This window comes from Caloenas nicobarica, chromosome 18 (genome assembly GCF_036013445.1).
Source record: "Caloenas nicobarica isolate bCalNic1 chromosome 18, bCalNic1.hap1, whole genome shotgun sequence".
Lineage (NCBI taxonomy): Eukaryota > Metazoa > Chordata > Aves > Columbiformes > Columbidae > Caloenas > Caloenas nicobarica.
Window position 1 is genome coordinate 11,105,928 of NC_088262.1, and position 21,682 is coordinate 11,127,609.

A 21,682-nucleotide genomic window follows, 5' to 3' on the forward strand; every position below is an offset into this window, starting at 1 on the left:
AGGCACTCGACACCCGGCTTCATGTTCAAAACGCTTTTTGGCAGCATCAAGTTGGTGTCATAAAACACACGGTGTGAGTAAGTCAGGTGTGTTCTACAGACTGCAGGTGAAGCGGCACTGGCCACCAGCACACTGGTTTTCAAATGTTTTGCACAAGGAAAGCAGCTGGAGTTACAAGCTCAGACAGTACAAGCTTTCCAAGCTCTGAGATGGTGGTGGATCATGAGAACTAAGGGATGGGAGAAGGGTCGCAGAGGAACTTGGCGGTAGGTCTACGGTTTTGTTATCAATTCTGTGGTTTTGTTATCAATTCTGTGGTTTTGTTATCAGTTGTGTATCAGTACATCAGTGAGATCTGCCTGAATAAGCAGATAGTGCCCTGGACAGCAGAGCTAAAGAGAGGATAACGTCGTCCTGGCTCTACGGGAGCGCATCCACGGCCGTTGTATGGCGTATTGCATGTGATCAGTGACAAAGAGATGTCCCCCTCCTCTCACTGTTCACACTGAGCACCTCACACTTTCCCCCAGGAATAGGTTCACGTGGTTTTCATGACCTGCAATTGTCTAGTCTTTGACAGAGACCTGGAGTAACAACCAAGTATTTGGCTCAAAGTTTTTTGAATTGTTTCAAAATGGTTGTGGATTCTGTATAGAGATTGTCAATAACATCCCCTCCTGCTCAGGTTGCTCCCCGCTTGGTGCCCAGGAGCTGGGTGTCCTCTTTCAGAAGTGCCTCCCAGCAAGTTTTGCATCTGATCTCTTGGTGCAGAGGGAGTCACCTTCCTCAAGGGACACGCTTTGCATCTGGGCTACATACACCGCAGCATGTCAGCACCATCTGGGCAGCAACTTACCACAGCGGTGAAGGAGGATAGCAGATGGAGAGTAAAACAGGGACAAGGGAGAAGAAAAATGCCTTCTCTGCATTGGGAAAATGTCCCGCACACTATTATTATATCCTTCAAGAACCACTTTGCTATTCAGGGAACTTCTCTACTTCCTTCTGCCAGTTTCTCAGACTGAAAAATAGGTAAGGGATTTCCCCCAAGCTCTGGAGGCCTTTTAGAGTCAACACAGGGGAAGAGGGATGTGCAGATACCTACAGCTTGGCTTGGTGATCTGCTTTGGATCTCGGATGCAAAGAAACATGGGCTTACTGTGACCACTTCTGTGGACCCTGCAAGGAGTCCAGACCAGCACAGAGGAGACAACCACATCTGTTGTGTAAATATCACTCTAGATGTCTGCCCATGGGATTACTCCAGATAAACATGCTTTCATTTAAATTCAACCCTTAACTTAGTGCATGCTACTTTTTCAGATGAGTGCTATAGAGAGGGGCTTGCACAGGGGGGAGGGACTGTGGTCAGTGTGGTCAGTGCAACCAGCCTTTTGCAGTCATAGAATCATAGAATCATTCCAGTTGGAACAGACCCTCAAGATCATTGAGTCCAACCCCGCTACCATCCCAGCACACCTTGATTGACTGCATCTGTAGCTCAGCTTTCTTTGTCTTCTGTTTGACGTCTTCACTGTCCCCCGTGTCCAGGGCCAGCCCTCGCAATAAGCAGTGTCAGCGATTGCCAGGGAGCCCATGACAGGGATATCTGACCCAAAGGCTGCAGACAGCACTGCTTGCTGTATTCAGAAGGATGCAGCTGGACTCCTTTGCTTTATCTGAAATGCTTTGGCCCAGCTGAGTCCGGATTTTCCTCCAGCTACAGGGTGGTTCTTGAGCACTTATTGAACTGGAGGGTTTTGCAGAGAACAGGCTTGAGAAAACTGTCTTGCTTGGACAAACATCATTTTACTTATTGAAATGTGGTTGTGATCTTTACTCTGAAGACACAGGTCGTGTGCTTATGGAAGATTTGTTCCTATAGCAGCTTTACGTTCGGACCTGAACTCCTGAAGTAAACCAGCCACTTAGTACATTACCCCTGTCCCTTCAATCTGACGTAAACATCATTCACCTCAAAAGGGCAGTTGCATCCTTGTTCCCATCTCCCTCTGCTCACCTGCCTCCCGTCTCTGTACAGAAAGTGAGATCAGGAACCTGATCTGGCTGGAAACTACCCCTGGATGAGAAAAACGAACAAAAAAAAAAAGCAGAGAATTTTCTGCAAAATCACATATACATTAATGCAGGCACAAGAGAAGCAGAAGTATCATATGGCTGAGGAGGGAGCAAAGCCACCTCCTGCAGTGGCATCACCCACTAACATCCAGTTAATATAACCACAGAACCGCTTTGCTTGGCCTTGGTGAGTTTGGTGTAGAAATAAAATTTAAAAAATAACATAAAATAATAATTAGAAAAGCTATGTTCCAGCAAGTATAGCTGAGCATCAAATTTGCTAACATTAGTATTCCCATGGAAGGCAGTGAGTGAGTAAATAAATAGGAATTGCTTTACCTACAGGAGAGTAGTTCATAGTGCTACAAATACTATACGCTGCCATATTGCCAGGTTTCAACACAGAAAGGGAGTAAATATTGCATAAGTTATCAGGGGAGTTTCAGTATTGCCAACTACACGTTAAAGAAACTACAGACGACATCTGAAAACAAAACTGAGGTTGGATTAAAAAGCACAGATTCAAAACAAATAAGTGTCGATGTCTTTTGTTTGCCTTTTGCCTTCAGGGCCTTCGAGGTGCAAAGTGCTGTTGCTGCCTCTTCTTTACAAAAAAGGAGGCAGTGATCTCCCTTTAATGAAAAGACAGACCAAGTTCCTACCTAATCAAATGATTCGAGAACCTGGGGCTTTAAAGGTTTATAATAAAATAGTACACTTGCTAAAACTGGGACAATTGGACACACAAGCGTTTGTTTCAGGGAGTGCTCATTTTCTATGAAAAGAGGTACCAGGATGCCACGAGTAGCAGCACTAGTTTTAAAGATGTTACTTCAGTAGTTATCAGGGGATTTCCCCAAATAAGACCTGTTTGAGCAAACCTAAATATATGATAAATACTGTAATTTATAGTCAGTACAGGCAGATTAAATATTTAGAGACTGTTCAATGTGCCAAGCATTTTTGTACACTGAAATCAAGGCACTTTTCCTGGACGAGTCTGTGTAAGGCCAACGTCAGACATACAGAAAAAAAAGAAAAAAGAAAGCAAGTTCTTCTAAGCACATCCAGATTTTTCTCATTTAAAATGATTTTTTTTCTAATTTTCCCGACTTCTAAGTTGCTCTGAGACTTACAGACATACAAAAAAAAAAAAAAGAAAAAAAATAGTAGTTCATCATTTCAGCTGGTTTTGAATTGGCCAGGCAGAATATTTCTAATTACAACATAATGGAAAAGGGCTTTTTAATTAAATATTTATTTTTTAAAAATATAAAATAATAAGCATGCATAAAGTATCCAAGGATCTGTGTTTCATATGAGGAATATAGTGCTGCTGGTGGTCAGAGTCAGTACATCTGTCCTCAGCTCCTTCAGAGGATGTGTCACCTTCTCCTGTGTCAAATCCGGTGGAATGGAAACACAGCAAGAGCAGAAAAGGTAATTAATAGTAAAAAGGTAGATTTTGACACTGTCTTATACAGTTATTTCTACAGAAGTGCTATTTTGAAAGTCACTGTTTAATTTGACTTCAGTTAGACTTAACCAGATGCTTAAAGTTAACCATCTGCTTAATTGCTGCTAGGATTAGGGATAGATTTAAATAGAGTTTTTAGGTCTTCCTTAACATAGTGCCACTTTCTTTTTGCCTTAATAAAGCACTTATGCCCATGGTTCATTTTAAGTGCTTGATTAGTGCTAGTGACTTCACTTATATGCTTAAAGTTAAGAATATGATCAGCGTTAGATTACATCCGGATCTTAATTGTCTATAAAGTACTGGCCCAAAGCCATGTTTAGCAGTTAATAAGCATGCAAACAAGTCCTGCATCTAGGAATAGAAAATGCCAGAAATCAGCAAAAGAACGACATAAACTGCAAACAATCGTGACACACGTGTTCTTGTTCCCATCCCCTAGCAGAGCTGTGTGATGTAAAGAGCAAGTCCCTGGTTCTCTGTCCAGACGCCTTGAGGGTGATCACATCTCGCTGGCTGATTTACAGAATCACAGAATGTCAGGGGTCGGAAGGGACCTCGAAAGCCCATCCAGTCCAACCCCCCGCCGGAGCAGGAACACCCAGATGAGGTTACACAGAAGGTGTCCAGGCGGGTTGGAATGTCTGCAGAGAAGGAGACTCCATAACCTCCCTGGGCAGCCTGGGCCAGGCTCTGGCACCCTCACTGGGAAGAAGTTTCTTCTCATCTTTAAGTGGAACCTCCTGTGTTCCAGTTTGCACCCATTGCCCCTTGTCTTACTGCTGGTTGTCACCGAGAAGAGCCTGGCCCCATCCTCCTGACACTCCCCCTTTCCATGTTGATCCCCATTAATGAGTCACCCCTCAGTCTCCTCCCAGCTCCAGAGCCCCAGCTCCTCAGCCTTTCCTCACACGGGAGATGCTCCACTCCATCATCTTCGTGGCTCTGTGCTGGACAGTCTCAAGCAGTTTCAGATTCAGAGCAAGTGAATTTCTGTGAGTCGAGGGTGATTTAAAATCCATTGATGAGTTAAGAATCTGCTTATCTTGATCATCACGTTGGTTATAAAGTGGCACATTTACCAGCCCTGAGCCAGAGCAGAGGCTGGAGAAGCCCGTCTGGACCCTGTTCTGCTCCGCGCACGCCGCAGCCCACCCGCATCCAGAGGAGATTTTGCTTCTGTGAATTGTGCTTGGAGTGTAAAGACCAAGGAGGCTTCTGCATTTAGCTTTCTTCTAAATCCTGTGTCTTCTCAGTGTAAAAAGAGAGTAAGATGGGACAGCCAGGCACCCCGGCTGTTTCCGAAGGTGCAGCAGTGAATAAGGGTCGTTCACTTCTGCTCACTAAACTCACTGGAGTGATTTCATCCTCACTTTTTCTTTTTCTTTATACTTCATGAAAGAGGGAAGAATGGGGGAGAACTTTGTGTTCCCTTTCCTTCCCCTTCCTGTCAGTACCGGGGGTTAAAAAGACCATGTGTTTCCTCTGAAGGTATTAGCATAATTATCTCTGCACTCTGAATGTGCAATAGCTGGCGGCGTTCCACAAAAGATTGCATTTAACTAATCCTGCTTTGGAAACCCATACTATTTCTATCTTCTAAAATCAACTTAATCTTCAGAAATGCCCTTTAAAGGACACATTTTGTTCTATTCTGACCATATGTTTCCACCATGATGTGCGTATTTCAAACGTGTTTCCAAAGGTTAGCATCCAGGACTGCTCCCCCAGATGCTGTTTGTGCATTGCTGGCTAACGTTAGTCATGCAGCCTGCTCAGCTGTTTGATTTTTGAGAAAACCAGCCCGTATTTATCTGATTATTTTGTGTTTGGAGAGTCAATGTGAAGTTCTCAAACACAGAGGGGATCCCCGGCACCGACTGTCAATGCCAGCTAAGTTTGTCCTGTGGGGTTTGCCACCAGCTGCACAGAGTTTTCTCTCCCAGAAAGTTCTTGCTCTTTCCCTTCATCTGCATTTCATTTCTTCTATTCATTTTACCACTCCTTTTTTTTTCCTTTCTCCTGATTTATGCTGGAATGTGTGAGAAAGTGCAGCATTAAGTAAACAATGAAAATCAGAGTAAATAAAGGATGAAATGCTATGAAGAGATTTTGAACTCCAGATCAAAAGTGAGTTCAGACATTCCCATTTGGGAGTGGGGCCATTGTAGTTATTGATCTCTAAAGGCAGAGGCATTGCTGTTGAGAAATTCCCATGCAGAATATGCTGCTTTTCCAGAGCTTCCTGCTGGTGAGTCTAATAGGGCTCTGTTAGCGTTGGAAAAAGTTACTCTTTTCGGTAGACTTTGTACTCTGTTGTCCACACGGAGGAAAAAACAATTCTTCATCAATAAAGCAACCTTTCCAAAGATGCCTCAAAAGGTATCAGTTTCCTTGGAGAAAGACATTTGGAGGTCGGTGTAACCTTTCTCTTGACTGTGGCATTGCTGTTTTCTAAAATAACATTTTAGCCAAGACTGGCAAATATTCTACGTGTAGTTCTGGTTTTCTGTGGATGTACTTTTCAGCTATAGTTGCTTGAAAACAAAAGCTGCATTTTCCTTGTACCAAGCTCTTCCAGACAGTTTGTTTGCTGTTTGGCACGTTGATGCTTCAGGAAGAGTTAGTGAGTAGCTGCATAAACACACCGTGACGGAGAAATATCTTTGTGTGCAGGGAGGTCATAACTGGGTGTGATTTACATGGTACGTGTTCCATCACTGGATGTAAGGTGTGGGTGGGTGGAAGAGCATCCACTGTGAATGAGTGTGTGAGTTTGTGCATGTTTTTCAAGAGGAGATATGTTTTGGTGAGTGAACCTGAAGCCCTCTTGTACGGGCCAGTCCTCCTCATGCTACCTATTTTTACCGAGATGTTTGGTGGAGAAAGATTATTTTCCACCTATTTTCTGGCGTAGCTCCGTGGGCCATGCTGGTTTTCTGAAGTGGTCAGACATAACCTCCAGAACTTTAATGCCCATTGCAGTTATTTTCCACCTGCAGCTGTACATTCACCTCCCCCTTGACTTCTTACAGTTCATTTAAGTCCCCATCTCCTGTAGTCTTAAAATAACAAATGAACAATACCCAATTGCTGTGAAGCAGTTGCAGCGCAATGCACGTACCTGCCTGTTGCAAACTCACAAAGATAAAAAAGTGAAATGACCTCTGTCCTCACATATGTTCTGCTTTTCTGCCGTGAGGACCAGGTGGTACATACATGTATGCGTCAGCTTCTATGTACATACAGCACATGCACTCATATGTTATGTTCCGGTAGATACACATGTACACTCACATAAAAAAAACCCCAAACCACTAGTGATAAGGAACACTGTTCATAGCAATCCCAAGAGTAAAATCGTTTTCCATCAGGAGCTAGCTCAGTTAGAGCAAGTACTTCATCCAGAGCAATGGTTTCTGCCGTTTCCTTCCTTTTCTGGGTAGACTAAGCTCTGCCTCTAAGCCCGTACATGTACTTATAGTTTAGAAAAATCTCCGTTTAAACTGTGAAAACAAGAGGTCAAAAAGTAGCAAATGATTGAGTTGGAGTTTCCCGTGAAATGTTAACTCTTACAGTTTTCAGTTACTCAGTGGGTATGTTCCAAATAAAATAGATGCCTTAAGCGCTCCTTGGCCAGCGCAGCTCTGGGTCAGTCACTGCTGCACCATGAGGAGCCCGACAGCAACCCCAAAGTGTGAGGAGCGCGGGGCACCAGCTGACGGCTCCAGCAGCTGGCTGTGTCCAGGTGAACCAGGCTCCTCTCTCGCCTCTGCCAGGGGGCTCCTGCAGCCAAGTCCACGGTGCAAATCCTGCTGACAACTCTGCAGCGGCTCCAAGCGTGGGAAGCGCCGGCCTCCTGGCTGACCGTGCTGTGCCAGCACGCACGGACCATCTGCACAACCGTGCCGGCGGTGACAGCTTCGGCTGCCCACGGGGATGCTGCCCAGGGGGGTGGGCAGGAGGGGACCTTCTGTCAGGGGCTGCTGGGACACTCCTGAGTGAGACAACAGGGTCTGCCTCATGGGAAGCGCCTGGAGGAAGCTGAGCTAGTCTGTCAGTCAGACCTTTTCAGAGCTGCTTTGGTTTCTCATTTCTTAAGTTCCAAACACCTGTGACATGATTGTTGCAGGTGTTTGAAACAAGAGATTGTGAGGTCTGCTTTCCTGGAGACGTTCAAAACCCTCCTGGACGCAACCCTGTGTGATCTGCTCTGGTGACCCTGCGTGAGCAGGGGGGTTGGACTGGGGGATCTCCAGAGGGCCCTTCAGCCCCCACCAGGCTGGGATTCTGTGTGATTCTGTGATTTTCAGAAGTGCTGAGCTCCAGCGAGCTGCCGCAGCCAGAACCAGGTAGAACGTGCCCTCGCTGCGGTGGCCGGAGGGTTGTGATGGGCAATAACGAGCCTGGGGTTGAACTGGGCTGGAGGAGCATTTCCAGTCCTCCTCGTGTTACTGTGTGGCCACAGCGAAGTGATTCCACCTGCCTTCATCATCTTCCCAACATGTAAACCAGGAACAGTTGCACCTGCCTTACTTTCCCCACAAAAGCAGTATAATTAATTAGCATCTGATTTATGCTTGCAAAATCCTATTAAAAAATCCCCTGTGTGATCTGAAAAATCTGACCTGAGTGTTCCACAGCTGTTCCTCAAAAGTAATAAAACCTTGCAGATGCAAGTGCAATTGCTCTGAGGCTCAACTGGGGCTGACAGACTCACCCTATCTGCAATGGGCGTCTCGAAGCTGTTTGTGAGGCTTCGATGAGTGCTAGAGGAAAGCCTGCATGGAAAATAACAGTTCCGTAATCAGTGCAGGATTTGGATGGCGTGGGATACTAAAGAACAGGGCCATTCACCGCTTAATGAGGATTAAAATAACTCTTGAATAGCTGCCTTATTCCCCAAGCATCCTGTTCAATGAATGAGTCACAGGATTACAGTTGAAAAATAGGCTGGAATGGTAGAACAAAAACCTGACATAATGAATATCAAATTAAGGGTTTGGGGACAGCCTTTAATCTGGCGTTTCCAACCACTTTAATGACTGACATGCTGACTTTGCTAGTAGCTTAATTTTGTCTTGTGTGCCCCTTGTTACAGACCCTTTTTTAGGGGTCACTTGGTTTGGGTATCGTTAGCCAGGTGCAGAAATATTCTGCAAGCAAGATATTCATAGCATAAAAGTATAAAATAATCAGTTATTGGCTAGAGTACTTGAAAGGCAGCTGGGATTTAACAGTCTATTAGGCTAAGGATTCAAATGCTCATCACCTCTGATAAGGCACTGGCTGGGCTGATGTCCCTGAGCGGGGACGGTGGCTTCAGCCTGCCTGGTTCCTTGGGATGGTCCCCAGAGCTGGGAGCTGCCGTCTGCCACCATCTCAGACCTCAACTAATGGGAAAAGGCTTTGTACAGCAAAGGGTCGATGCCTGCTCCCCTTGCTTGACCAGAGTAGCAGCAGTTAAAGGACATTTGCTTAAGGTTTCCCCTCTGACTACAAGTTGCAAATCAAAAATGCCAGAGGGAGGCAGGCAGATGATAAACCAGTAGCTTTATGCCAAAAGTGTTTATGTTCCCATCATCAGTTTTTGGTCTGCTTTCCTCCTTGCCTTTGGGATCTGCATTTCTTTCAGTTCCTAAAGCCTAAAGGGTTTTGTCGTATTTAAGTACTCTGGAAGATTAGCCCTTGAAAAGGATTTTCTCTTCATTAGTGCAGAGGCCAAACAGTTATCTTGTTATCAGAAAAGTAAACTGCTTGTTACATCCTTCTCTGAAAATCTCAGCTGAGGCATAAGGTTGAAGGCAGGCAAATGCTGAGGCCACTGAAAAGAGCAGAGGAGCAGAAGGCAGGGAATTGTATTTCATAGGCTGATTGCTCCTGTTTAGTCCATTTCTTTTGTCCTGTTGACTATAGATTTCAGAGCAGTTCCCAGTACTTTAATAAAACTCGTGCAAAATATTACATGACTGCCAGAACTATCATATATTTGTAATATAGCTGGCATATATTAAAAAGATCCTTGCTTTGCAGTTCTTATAAGGAACTTTGTTAGGAAAGACAGCCTGGAAAATACAGTGTTTTCTTTTCATATTCTGACACTCGATATTTTTTTCCATTATAGAACACAATAAATCTAGTTTTTATTAACAATAAACACATACAAAATCCCTGAGACTGAAAAAGTATACCCTAGAGAAGGCTAAAACCCAGTGCCAAAGGAAAGGTTAAGTCCTTACACAAAACGATTGTTTCTTAAAAGGATCTCCTGGATAAGAAGTGCAATGGGAACTCCTTAGGAGGTATTTAAAGTTTTCGTCACCAGTTATCTGGGCTTTTGCACCTTGAGACAGAAAATTCAGGTGGTGATTTGTGCTGCACATCAGCGCTGTCTGTTCTCACCACGGGAAGAAGAGCTCCTTGCAATGCTGAGACAGAGACCGCAGCAGATGAGGAGACCTGGCTCTGCAAAGAAGGGGATGAAGGGCTGTCTGACACCGTCCCACCAGTGGAGCTCTGATCTCAGTTGCCCATCAGGGTGTTCTGAGGCCCCCAGTGCCAGATCCTGACTCGCTCTGCACGCTCACGGTGACCATTGCTCGGAGGCATCTGAGGGAGTTGGTGTTGCCCCAACACCAAAGTCACCCAGGTATTGCAGGACCATAAAGCACGCTCCATGTTCACTGGGAAGTTTATAGCATCGTGTTTTATCACCCTCTGTGGAAAAGATGCTTGAGCTTCTCAAAATCGATCAGCAGATACCACAACTGACACTAGACTAAGTATTTTCAAAAATGCACATGCACTCTCGGAGAAATTTCAGGAATTATTAGCGGGATCCCTCCTCTCCATCTTCAAACACAGCCTGGGGACACTAGGGAGAGAAGCTTTTGGAGAAGTTTAGATCACCTGAACCTGTCTCACACAGCTACCTAAGCCTGACCCCAGGCCCAGCAGAAACCACCTCTTCTGCAAGAGACACTTCGTCTGACTCAGCCCATCTGAGTGTCACCTCCGTGGAGAGACATGGAGAAACGTGAGGAAGTGGTAGGGAGAAGAGGGACAGCAAGGGCTCATTTGCTTCCCTAGGCACTGAACTTGGAAGTTTTCTCTTTTTCAGGGTCCCTTCCACCAGCAGAAATAGGGTGCTAGTGCCCATGGGTGCTGGCAGCGGCGGCTGTGGGGGTGCAGGGCGGGAAGCCTGGTTGGGGACCACTGACGGAACGTTCTGTGCGTGTTCCATGTTCCGCTGGGCCACTTCTCCAGGGCTTGTGGAGCAGCTGTACCAGCTCTCCTGCCGGGACACGGTCAGGGCAGGAGATGGGGCTGCCCTGCTTCTGTGACCTACAGCCGGCCTTTGGGTTGTTTTCATTCTACTCTAAGCTAACACAGGTACTTACTGGTGGATCCTCCCCAGTAGCACTGAGAGCTTCTGGAGCACTTAGACAAGTTGGTAGCTGCAGCAGAAGGGCCACCTCAGCATGGCAGCAAATCTAAATAGGGAGAAACTTGTCCCTTAGCATTTCCCAGTACCTACAGAATCCTCTTCCTCCCTGCAGTATCTCACCCCCTCCCACAGCATCTTCCCTTCTCCTTTCCTGAATGCACCCCATCACAGACATCGCCTCCCCACGTGGGTGAAAAGTTGCATTTCCCTGAGCAGTGGTTACTGAATTCACATATAGAGCAAAAACATAATCATGTGAGATGCAGCATTTTGTTCTGTTCTTACTATGTGAACCCATTTCCTTTGGAAAGAAACCTGAAGTCCTTAAAGCCCCTCTCTGTCCACGTGTCTTCTCCAGGATGACAAAAGGGCTGGGAGCACTGGTTTCCTTTCTGCCAGTAAAATGTTTCATTCTTTCTGCTGGTTATTGTATCTGATCGCTCCTCCAGCTGTGCTCCAAAATTTCGTATTGTGGTCTGACAATTCAGAGCACTGTGAATCCTTTATTTCCCTAATGGAGTTTCCTAGTAAATAGATTTGAACTCAGATCCTTGTCTCTTGGATAGACATGCTTCTGCCTAACTGGCACTTCACAATTAACAGCATTATCTTTTTAAACCTGAAGAGCTACAGGAAGGCTCAGCCATCATTTTAAAGGATTTTATTGCTTAGAAAGTGTTTACAATAGGCTACAGAAGCAGTAAATGAAAACCAGTGCTGCATTCAGATGCCTGATTAGCTCAGCCGCATGAAAATGCCAATATTTCAGAGTCTGACTATTTTGGATGCCATTTCTTAAGCAGTAGCCTCAAAGCATCCGAGTTTTTTAGAGGGAAAAAGGGAAGGGGAGGGAAGGGAAGGGAAGGGCAAAATATTTCGGGTGAAATAGAAATCTGATCAGAATCAGAAGACAATAGTTCCTATTCATGCAGATGCAGATGGGATTGTCCTCAGTGAAGACACAATTTCACACGGTAGTGGGGCTGTGACAGTAAATGACTGCATTGGAGTACTCAGTGTTTTCAGGAGAGAGAAACCTCTGTTATTTCCCTTCTGGAACAATTAATGTGTTAAAATTATGTCTGCTGCTGTTTTAAATGCTTGCATTTCACATGCACAAGTGTCTTCATCTCTGTGTAACCTTTTATCTGCCAGCTCCTGTAATGTGTAAGCAATGTAAGTTGAGAAGAGGACAAACAGTTTGGATGTTTTCTGCGATTTGATCTGTAAATTATCTTTGCTGTAGCCAGGCTGGAAGTCCTTGCTGTCCTTAGCTATTCTGCATGACTGCGGCGCTACACCGGGCTGAAACCCAGAGGGACCAGCACAGGAACCACGGGCTGCTGTACAAAGCACGCGGAAGGATGGAGACCTCCTGGGGAAATATCTCACTTTCTGAGGCTTTCAGGAGAGAAGTGGCTGTATAGCAATTCACTCATGCGCAATGAACTTACCATCCGCAAATGTCAAGGAGAGGTATCAAAAACTACAGCAGGCTCATTACTCACTAGCTAGTTTGCAACTTTCAAAAAGAGATCTAATAATTTGTAAATAAGGTAATATATGGTGGGTAAAATAACTGATAAAATACGTGACGGACACCAAGCTGAACACGAGCTAGTGATGTGTCCTTGTGGCAAAGGAGGCCACCAGCATCCTGGATGCATTTGTAGGGGTGTTTCCAGCAGGTCTTTCCCTCCGCTCATACTGGTGAGAAACCTCTGTAGTGCTGGGACCAGTGACGGGCTCCCCAGTACAGGAGTGGTACGGACAAACTAGAGTGGGTCCAGTGAAGAGCCAGGAAGATGTTTAAGGGACCAGAGCATCTGTTGGAATAGGAGAGGCTGAGAGCTGGGTCTTTTCAGCCTGGAGAAGAGAAGCTCGGGGGACCAGTGTATGTAAATAACTGGCAGGTAAGGAAAACAGATAGAGCCAGGCTCTTCTCAGTGGTGCCCAGTGACAGGACAAGAGACAATAAGCACAAATTGTAATACAGAAAATTTGACTTAAAAAATAAGAAAAAACTTTCTTACTGTGAGAGTGACTGAACACTGGAAGAGGATTTGCAGAGAGGATCTGGAGTCTCCATCCTTCCAAGATATTCAGAACCCTAATGAACGTGGTCCTGGGCAACCTGCTCTCGCTGACCCTGCTTTGAGCAAAGGGTTGGACTAGATGATCTCCAGAGGTGTCTCCAGCCTCAGCGATTCTGTGATTTTATGAACTTAACAACAGGAAGCCATCTGTAAGAGAGAAACAGTTGTTTCAGGACACAGACATCCCTGATATACATTGTACGTAACAGCTGCCCTTGCAACCAAAAAGCCTAAAAATTCCCCACAGAGGAGACTGCTCCAAAGCTGTTTGTCCCAGCAGCCCCGTTCTTGGCTATACTGACCAAACACCAGTCTAGCAATAATATTCAAAACACATTTCTGCTTGACAGTGTCATGAACTGAATCTGATTAAGTCTGTACATACTGGCCCAGGCCTTAACCTCACAGCTTTTCAGAAGCACAGAATATTTAGATTATCTAAGAGAATAATCAATTTGCTGATTGACAAGCCTCAAGATCTAGAAATATCTACAGGCAGAAGAATTTTCTAGTAATAAATTGTTTTCTTAGTCCCACCAAAAATATGAAAGATCTAGTAAGAGTTGAATCCAGATGATTCAGCTAAGACCTAAAGTATACTGTGTTTTTTGGAAATGAAGACTGAAAATACTGCAACTATTTCTTTTAGGCATGTATCAGACTTACCATCACACACAGTCTTTTAATATCATATTATTGAAACGGCCTGTTTGAACTCCAGAAACTCTTAAAACCTAATGCAGAAATTAGTGAGCAGGATTCTGTATCATGCTTGTTGGAAACCAGATGGAAAATGTCCCATCTGATCCCAAAGCACCGAAAATCCCTCTGGATAGTTGCAGGGATTCCAAAAATATCCATTTTTTAATTTGTCCAACCCATCCTTTGGTCCAGTTTTCATGTCAAAGTGATATTAGACTATATGGAGGAAGAGAAACTGAGGTGAAGTTACAAAAGGAGTTACCGCAGGATTTTTGCCTGCTAAAAGTAAACAGCAGTGGATGATCCACAGGAATATTCTAACTTAGGAGCTCTGTGGGCCACTTATTCAAGGGCACTTTAGGTTTCTATGTGCACCTGGTCTCCTCTCAAGGTTTGCTCATCACATACTGGTAGCCAGACTAATATCCTTTCTATATTTTCAGGTGGCTGTGTGTAATCAGTGCCTGTTTTCTAAATATAGAAGTAAATAAGCTAAGGTGCCCGGTCTGTTCTCATCGGAATGAATAACCTCTGATTTTAATCCTGGCTGTACACAGGCTGCGCAGGGAGGTGGGTTGTCAGTGAGATAAAGTAACAGCCAACATAGATTTCTCAGGAACAAATAATGTCAAGCTAATCTTATTCTTATTTTTTTTACTGCATTTTGTGGCCAGGGAGAAATAGCTTATGTTAAGGATCGTGACCTTAGCAACATTTTCAGCAGTTTCTGGGAATGTGAGACTAATTTGAGAAGCATGTCCTTAATGAACTTCTGTGAGGCAGATGCCATAATGGCTCACTAGCCATAAACAATGAATAAACATCAGTAGAGGGATGAACTGACGTGCATCTGCATTTAGTCTTTTTGTTACTGGTGGAAAAGGAATTTGCTTATTAAATTTGCACATCATATGAAGCTTGGATGACCATAAGTCTATTAGATGATGAGATTAGAATTTAAAATGTTCTTGACAAATTGGAGAAATAGACTGAAAATAAATTGATTAAATGGAGAAAAATGCTACATATTGGACTTAAACAGGAATACTAAAAAGCCTCGTATATGTTGAAGAACAATTGAACAAGTAGCAGTTCTTTGAATAGCAATAAGGAGTCATAAAGGATCACAAACTTTGCATGAACCGTGAAAACAAAAATATCATGCAAGTTTGTGTGAACAAGAGTAGATGACTGAGAAAAATCCATCCACTCCACTCTGTACCGGTAAGGTCTCTGCTCAGAAACATGTCCCGGACTGCATTACAGACTTGGAAAGGTTCTAGGTTAATTGGAGAAAACACAGGATGCTAGAATGAGAATAATCCAAGGCAACGCAAGTTTTCTAGGGAAACATAAAGGAAACGATATTGTTTAGCTTGAAGAATAAAGTTAAGTGAGCAGGAACAGCTTTGTCATAAAGTGCTATTGCAGAAATAAGGGGGATTTTTCTCCACATCCCTGGTAGTCCGGAAAGAAGCAATTGGCCTAAAAAGCAGTAAGAAAGACCGAATGAAACAGATCTTCTGGGAATAAAGTGAAATATTAAAGAGAGGTTTTTAAGAATAGCAGACTAGACATCAGACTAGCCCACCCTGCACCGAGAGAGCATGAAATGTAAGAAGATTTCTTAAAAACCTCTTCTCAGCCTACGATACTACAGTTAGTTCCATGATGAGTCATAAAGATCCGGACAAAGTGTTCTTTCTGTATTGAAGGCTTGTCTGGGAACTAAAGATGATAGAAGTTTACCCACAGTCACTTATCTAATGGTTTTTATTAAAGTGAGAAAGAAAGAAAGAAAGTAGTTTTCCAACCCAAAGGGTAATTACTAACGGCAATGGTAGCAGTCGTCCTGCTGTTGATTGTCCTCCCACTTTGCAGCATGGTGCATTTAATGCTGAATGCATCGGGTCTTACAGGATTCTCACATCTCAGGGGAGGGAGATATACAGTCGACATGCAGCTATTTAACTCTGTCTCCTGCATTTCTGAGGCCACTTCTTTGATCTTTCCCTGTACTCGCACAGGACATCGCTGTTGTGGTTGCGGTCATGGTGGGAGAGTCTGTTTTTCAGGTAGTTGGGGCTGATGTCCTGAAAACCTCCCTGCGGGATGGAGGTGGAGTGGTGGATCAGGGGCTGCGAGGTTCCAGCAGCTCCCAGGAATGTCGGTGCACCAGTTGTGGTTTTGTTCCTGTCTGGACATGCTCCTTACCTTGGCAGATAACTCTAATTTGCAGGCTCAGCAGAAGGGGAGCGGTTTCCCATTATCATGTTCTTCTTGCATCTGGAATTTTAAGTGAACTACATAACAGAATCTTCTGCTTTCTTAAGCATTTTCTTCTCCTTTCTTTAATCATGCTGAGATTTCCTGTGCATACTGTGAGCTGTAATTATCATCTGCAGATCAGTGGGTATGCTAAGCTGTTTCTTAAAGGGATTTTTTTTTTCTGTGAATTTCAGATGACCAAGAACAAAATTATAATCACCTGATACTAAACAGTGCCACCCAGACACCTACACATGGTAAGAGAAAACAAAGAGCAAAATTACACGTTGTAACTTTCCTCTGCTAGCCAGTAACATTTACTGGTATCAAAGTATGTTTAATGTTAATAGAAAGGTTCCTATAGCAATGATGCATGAATGATGGTTTCCATTAACATTAAACATAGGACCATATTTTTTAAAAGTGCTCACGATGAAATATGGCCCAGTTTTTTGTAACTTTACCTATCAAACTTGTGTTTCCCCATGACTGATTGCTCCTTTCTCCCTTCCACATCAGCAAGGTGCTCTCAGATTTAACTAGCCAAACTAGTAAAAATTATAACCAAGGATAAGTGCATCTTGTCAGCCAAGCCACTCAACTGACAGTGCTGCTTGTGCATATTTCTAGGATAGGCTGAAGAGCAGTGAACATGGGGCAAGGACTCCTAATCTGATGTTGGTGTCATGATACGTGGGCAGGGTCTCAGTTCACAGCTCAGTCCAAGCTGTCCAGCCCATACCCGCGTGGGTCTGGTCGGGGTAACCTACTGCAGCCCCTCATTAGCTGCACGGTGCCTCTCTAGTTTCTAGTATGTAGGATAGGTAAAGACCATGAAGAGATTCAGGACTCCCCCTGCCCACTTCCATAACCAATAGTGCCTCTTTCTAAATCAGTCCCAGTGGTTGCTCTCACATCCTTCCAAATCTCCTTTATTGTGGAAACGTGATGTTTCTCTGACTCTAGGAATCTGTGAAACCCAGAGCGCTTCCATGTCCCCACACCCACCACAGGGTGGAACAGGGTGGAACCTATGCCCATAACCTCAGAAGTGACATCTCAGGAGATGTCTGGGGCAGCCTTTCAACCCCATAAAACCCTTGTGCTCATCCCTCCAAAGGGTGAGAGCAGCCCTTCCAGAGTTCCTCCAAAGCTCTCCTGGGTTTGGTCTTTGTACCTAAACAACTTCATACGTGCTAATACCCATTCTGACAGTGCTCTTGCAGGGCTCCGAAAGACCACGATTTTCATTTGTCTTACCTCTGCACGTGGTTCAGCACATTTACTGGCACCTCTCTATCCAGCCCTCTCAACCTAATAAATTTGGGGATGCCCCATGTCATGCTTTAGCCAGTTTCAAGAGTTCAGCTGCTATTCGAAGACACTCCTTTGTTTTCCCCTTTGTTTCCACCATCTCATGCCAGCCTGGAGATGTGTCTTCACCTCCTCCATGGCCAGAAACCTTGCTCCTCTCCTCTCTGCTCCAGCCCTTCTGTCTCCTCTGCCCTAGCTCCCTCTTATTTTATATTTCCTTGGCCCTTGATGAGCAGTTGGTTGTGGGCAGCATGTCCCCTCCTGCATTGCAGCAATCATAGACCACCCAGTCAAATCACCTGCAGCTCCTGGCTCCATCCGAATCCAGACCAGTCACCACCACCCAAATCAGTGGTTCCCCCTGTATCTGTGCAATCAGTCCAGCCTCTGAATGAAGCTCCAGGTCCTCTCCGCTTTCTTCCCCCTTCTGCTGCTACCTTGCTTGGTCTTGTCCTTGCTCTTCCCTGCACCCTTTGCCCTTTGAATGTGAGATATTCCTCTAGCATTTGCAGTTGGAACATTCTTTCTGCCGAGGAACCAGTAAGTGATGGATGTATCTCAACATACACCTGTTCTCTCTTCTTGCAGTTCTGAACCTCTGTATTTGTTACTCCTTTTGTTCTGGTGTTTGTTTTTAATTCTGAAACTTCATCTTGATAACTACTCTGGAATTGTGACTGTTGTGTGTTCTAGTATAGAAATTTCCATGCTGCTTTGCTATGAAAAAGGGTGGGAGAACAACTGCCCTTGAAAAGGTCACCTCAAATCTTTGGTGTTTCTCCTTCCTAGGGGGTGGATCAGGCAGCCCCTCAGCCTGCAAGTTACTTTTTTTTTTCCATCTCCCAAAAAACACAGGAAAAACAATGCCAACTTTAAACCTGGCGGTGACACAGGAGTCTTTATTGAACCCGAACTGACAGCCTCAAACACTCTTCAGTCTATTTATTTTGCTTACTTTTTTACTTTCCTGAGGGGAAAAAAAAAAAAAAAAGACAAAAAAAAAAAAGACAAAAAAATGAAGTAATATGGCTGAAATTTTATTGTCTTCTCTCTGGTCTGACTACTTGTTCTTCAAATCTAGCATGTGCTGGGTTCTGAGATCTGCCCCAGCAGAGCCAGATGAGTCCCATTTACCTGTGTCTCTGCCCAGAAGCTTTAATGTAGCTCCATCATCGGGTCTCTATTGCATTCAACAAATCAAGGTAGCAATATTTGCTAAAACAGTTGTTGAACTTCCTTCTGGACCTGCCAGATGCTTTTCTTTTTTATGTACTAAAGAGACAAAAATCAAAGCAGATCTTTCACTTTTTTTTTCTCCACTCATTGCTTGTGTTTACTGTATCTTAATAATTTGATGGTACAAAGTGACTTGAATGATCTCACTATAAAGAACTGTATGATTCAGAATTATATTTTGTTCCTAAGTTACCCATATGGTCATGAACACTTATGTTCATTATATTCATGTGTGCTGTTGCTGGTGAGCCATTGCTTGGTGAGTCTAAAAACATATTTGAACCTTTCAAATAATGCATCAAAAGAGCTTGCAGTATTCATAATTACTGCTGAAATTCTGAGATAATTCAGCAAATCCACCGATTTAATTTAATTATCTTCCTGGGTGCGACATGGTGTACCTTTTATGTGTGATCGTGCAAATTTGCAGGTGGACATGAGCTGTCCTTCTGAGCACCATGATCGTGAGCTTGTGTCTAGCACCCACCATGCAGTGACACCATCAAGGAGCCCAAGAAGGGCAAGAAGCCAGTGTGAGGATCAAGACCTGCCCCGTGTTGCACGTGGCCTGAGTTCAGTTCACTGTTAACTGAAGCAAAACAAGCAGAGAAAGGTTCTCAGGCTACTGGCACAGAGCAAGCAGGGCAGGGGTTGTAGGTGACTTGTCACCAAACAAGCCACACTTCAGCCTCAACAGCCAGAAATCCCTCCCGTGCCTGGAGCAGCTCCCAGGGGCTGCCTCACCCAGCAAGGATGCACTTGGACTCGCATTTGTGAAGGGAATCGTGAGTTGTTGCAAACTGGAATACCTGTCAGGATGAGAACTGGGCTGCTGTGGGCTGGTGATCTCTCTCCCATCTCCTGCCACCACAGGAACTTCATAGGTTTCTTACCTTCTCCTATAATTCCCATTACAATGAATCTCTAAACTCATACATCCCTGATGTGAGCAGCACAGGCTGTGCAGACGTGGGGCCCAGGGCTCTGCAGGAGACCTAGAATCATAGAATCATAGAACGTCCTGAGTTGGGACTCACAAGGATCACGGAGTCCAACTCCTGTCCCTGCACAGGACACCCCACAGGTCACACCGTGTGTCTGAGGACGTTGTCCAGTCTCTTCTTGAACACTGTCAGGCTTGGGGCCGTGAAAAAAAGCAGATTTGACCTTAGGTCTCTGAGCTGTTCAGCTTCAACTTCAGATTCCCAGAATTAAAACCCTGAGACTCTGTTTTACCCTGGCCCGGGGGTCACCACCCTTGGCGCGCAGCTTCTCCACGCAGAGGACGTGCCCATCGCGGTGGATTGTGAGGCCGCGAGATCGCTGATGTGATTACACCAAACTCTTTCTGATGCAGGAAGCCATAACCACTAATTAGCGGTGGGTTCGCATATAATCTGTTCTGTCAGGCTGTTATCAGTTAATTAGCTGTTCATTGCACAGTTAATAGGGAGTGAGAAGAAACTCTCCCTTTTCTCCTTGCCTGGCTGGCACAGAGGGATCTGCGAGGGCTGAAACGTGTCTGTCCTGTTTTGGGAAGTGTGATGTGTTGGGGGAGACAACTTCCAATGGCGGTCAGGAGGAATGACCACAGGCAAGAAGGTCTGTCAACCCGCGGTCTGGAATACCAGGATTTAATCTCTGCTGGTGTTGAGGGCTCTGAATTAGCTCATGTGACGTTGAGTATCCCACATCTTAAAGAAGTCCGTTGATTTTCTCCTGGTGTCAATCTATTCATGCAGCCAATTCACTCCTAGGACACTGCATGACCCATTATAGAGGTATTTACAGTTCCTTAGAAACTTCAGCCTAAATTCTGCCTTCAGAGACAGACTTCAGACCCCAGTTCCACTGAAATCAGAAGTTTGATGTAGGTTTCCTTAGCGCTAGACTTTAGTTTTACATCAGCCGCAGATTTAAGCTGCAAATGAAGAATTCTACAGCTATTTGTAAATGTAGCGATTTTGTAATTAAAAGGTGATTGTGAGTGCTCAAGTGCTAGTTTCTAAGAACAGTTAAATTTAACTAATGAAATGCAGGTAAACCTTCTGATACATTAATTTATCTTGCTCAGCTATTCAGTCTTTATATAAAATAAACACATAAAATTATTTTCCTATAAAAACATTAAAATGTGGGGAAAAAAAGAAGGTAGGTGCACAGAAAAAAACTGGGACAGTGGAGCATTAGATATAACAGAAATATATGTTGACTACCTGGGCTCAGTTTCTCTAAAGGTTATTAATTCATTTTTTACTGCTACTGAAATTTAATCTCATTATATTTAGTGCATATTTAATTATGCTAACCAAAAGAGTCATGTATAAACATTTTTACTTCTATATAAAAAACAAGCACATTGCTAAATAATATAGTTAGTAGGAAGTTCATGTCATAATTTTTTTGTCAGTTCATTGCATTTAATAGTCATGTCAGAAAATACTTGGTAAATAACCATAAACAAAAAATAGCTTCACTTCAAGTTTTTAATTTGTCCAAGCAGTTTTCTATAGATAATGTCTGGGTTTGCTCTCATGAAGGCAAATATCTTGTTATAGGTGTACCCATATGAATCTTAAACAAACTGCTATATATGTATGCATGTATGTGCGTGTCTTTTTTATGGCACTTCCATCCTTCCCTCCATCCTTCCTTCATTCCTGTTTCTCTTTCTTTGTTTCTTTCCTTGTTTCTTTCTTTTTCTTTTATTTTGTCTCCTTTCCTTTCCTTTCCTTTCCTTTCCTTTCCTTTCCTTTCCTTTCCTTTCCTTTCCTTTCCTTTCCTTTCCTTTTCTTCTTCTCTTCTCTTCTCTTCTCTTCTCTTCTCTTCTCTTCTCTTCTCTTCTCTTCTCTTCTCTTCTCTTCTCTTCTCTTCTCTTCTCTTCTCTTCTCTTCTCTTTTCTCTTCTCTTCTCTTCTCTTCTCTTCTTCTCTTCTCTTCCCTTTTCTTTTCTTTTCTTTTCTTTGTTTCGTTTCGTTTCTTCGTTTCGTTTCTTTTCATTTCATTTCATTTTGTTTCTTTCATTTCGTTTCGTTTCGTTTCTTTCGTTTCATTTCTTTCATTT

General features: G+C 43.9%; 1 protein-coding gene across 1 annotated transcript in view; it reads left to right on the forward strand.

The window, feature by feature from the left end:
- SHISA6 (shisa family member 6) overlaps positions 1 to 21,682 on the forward strand; it is a 250,936-nt gene that overhangs the window by 216,629 nt on the left and 12,625 nt on the right. The window contains exon 4 of the mRNA XM_065648020.1: positions 16,264 to 16,326. Within this exon, the coding sequence (XP_065504092.1) occupies positions 16,264 to 16,326 (63 nt within the window). The remainder of the gene's footprint in view (positions 1 to 16,263; positions 16,327 to 21,682) is intronic.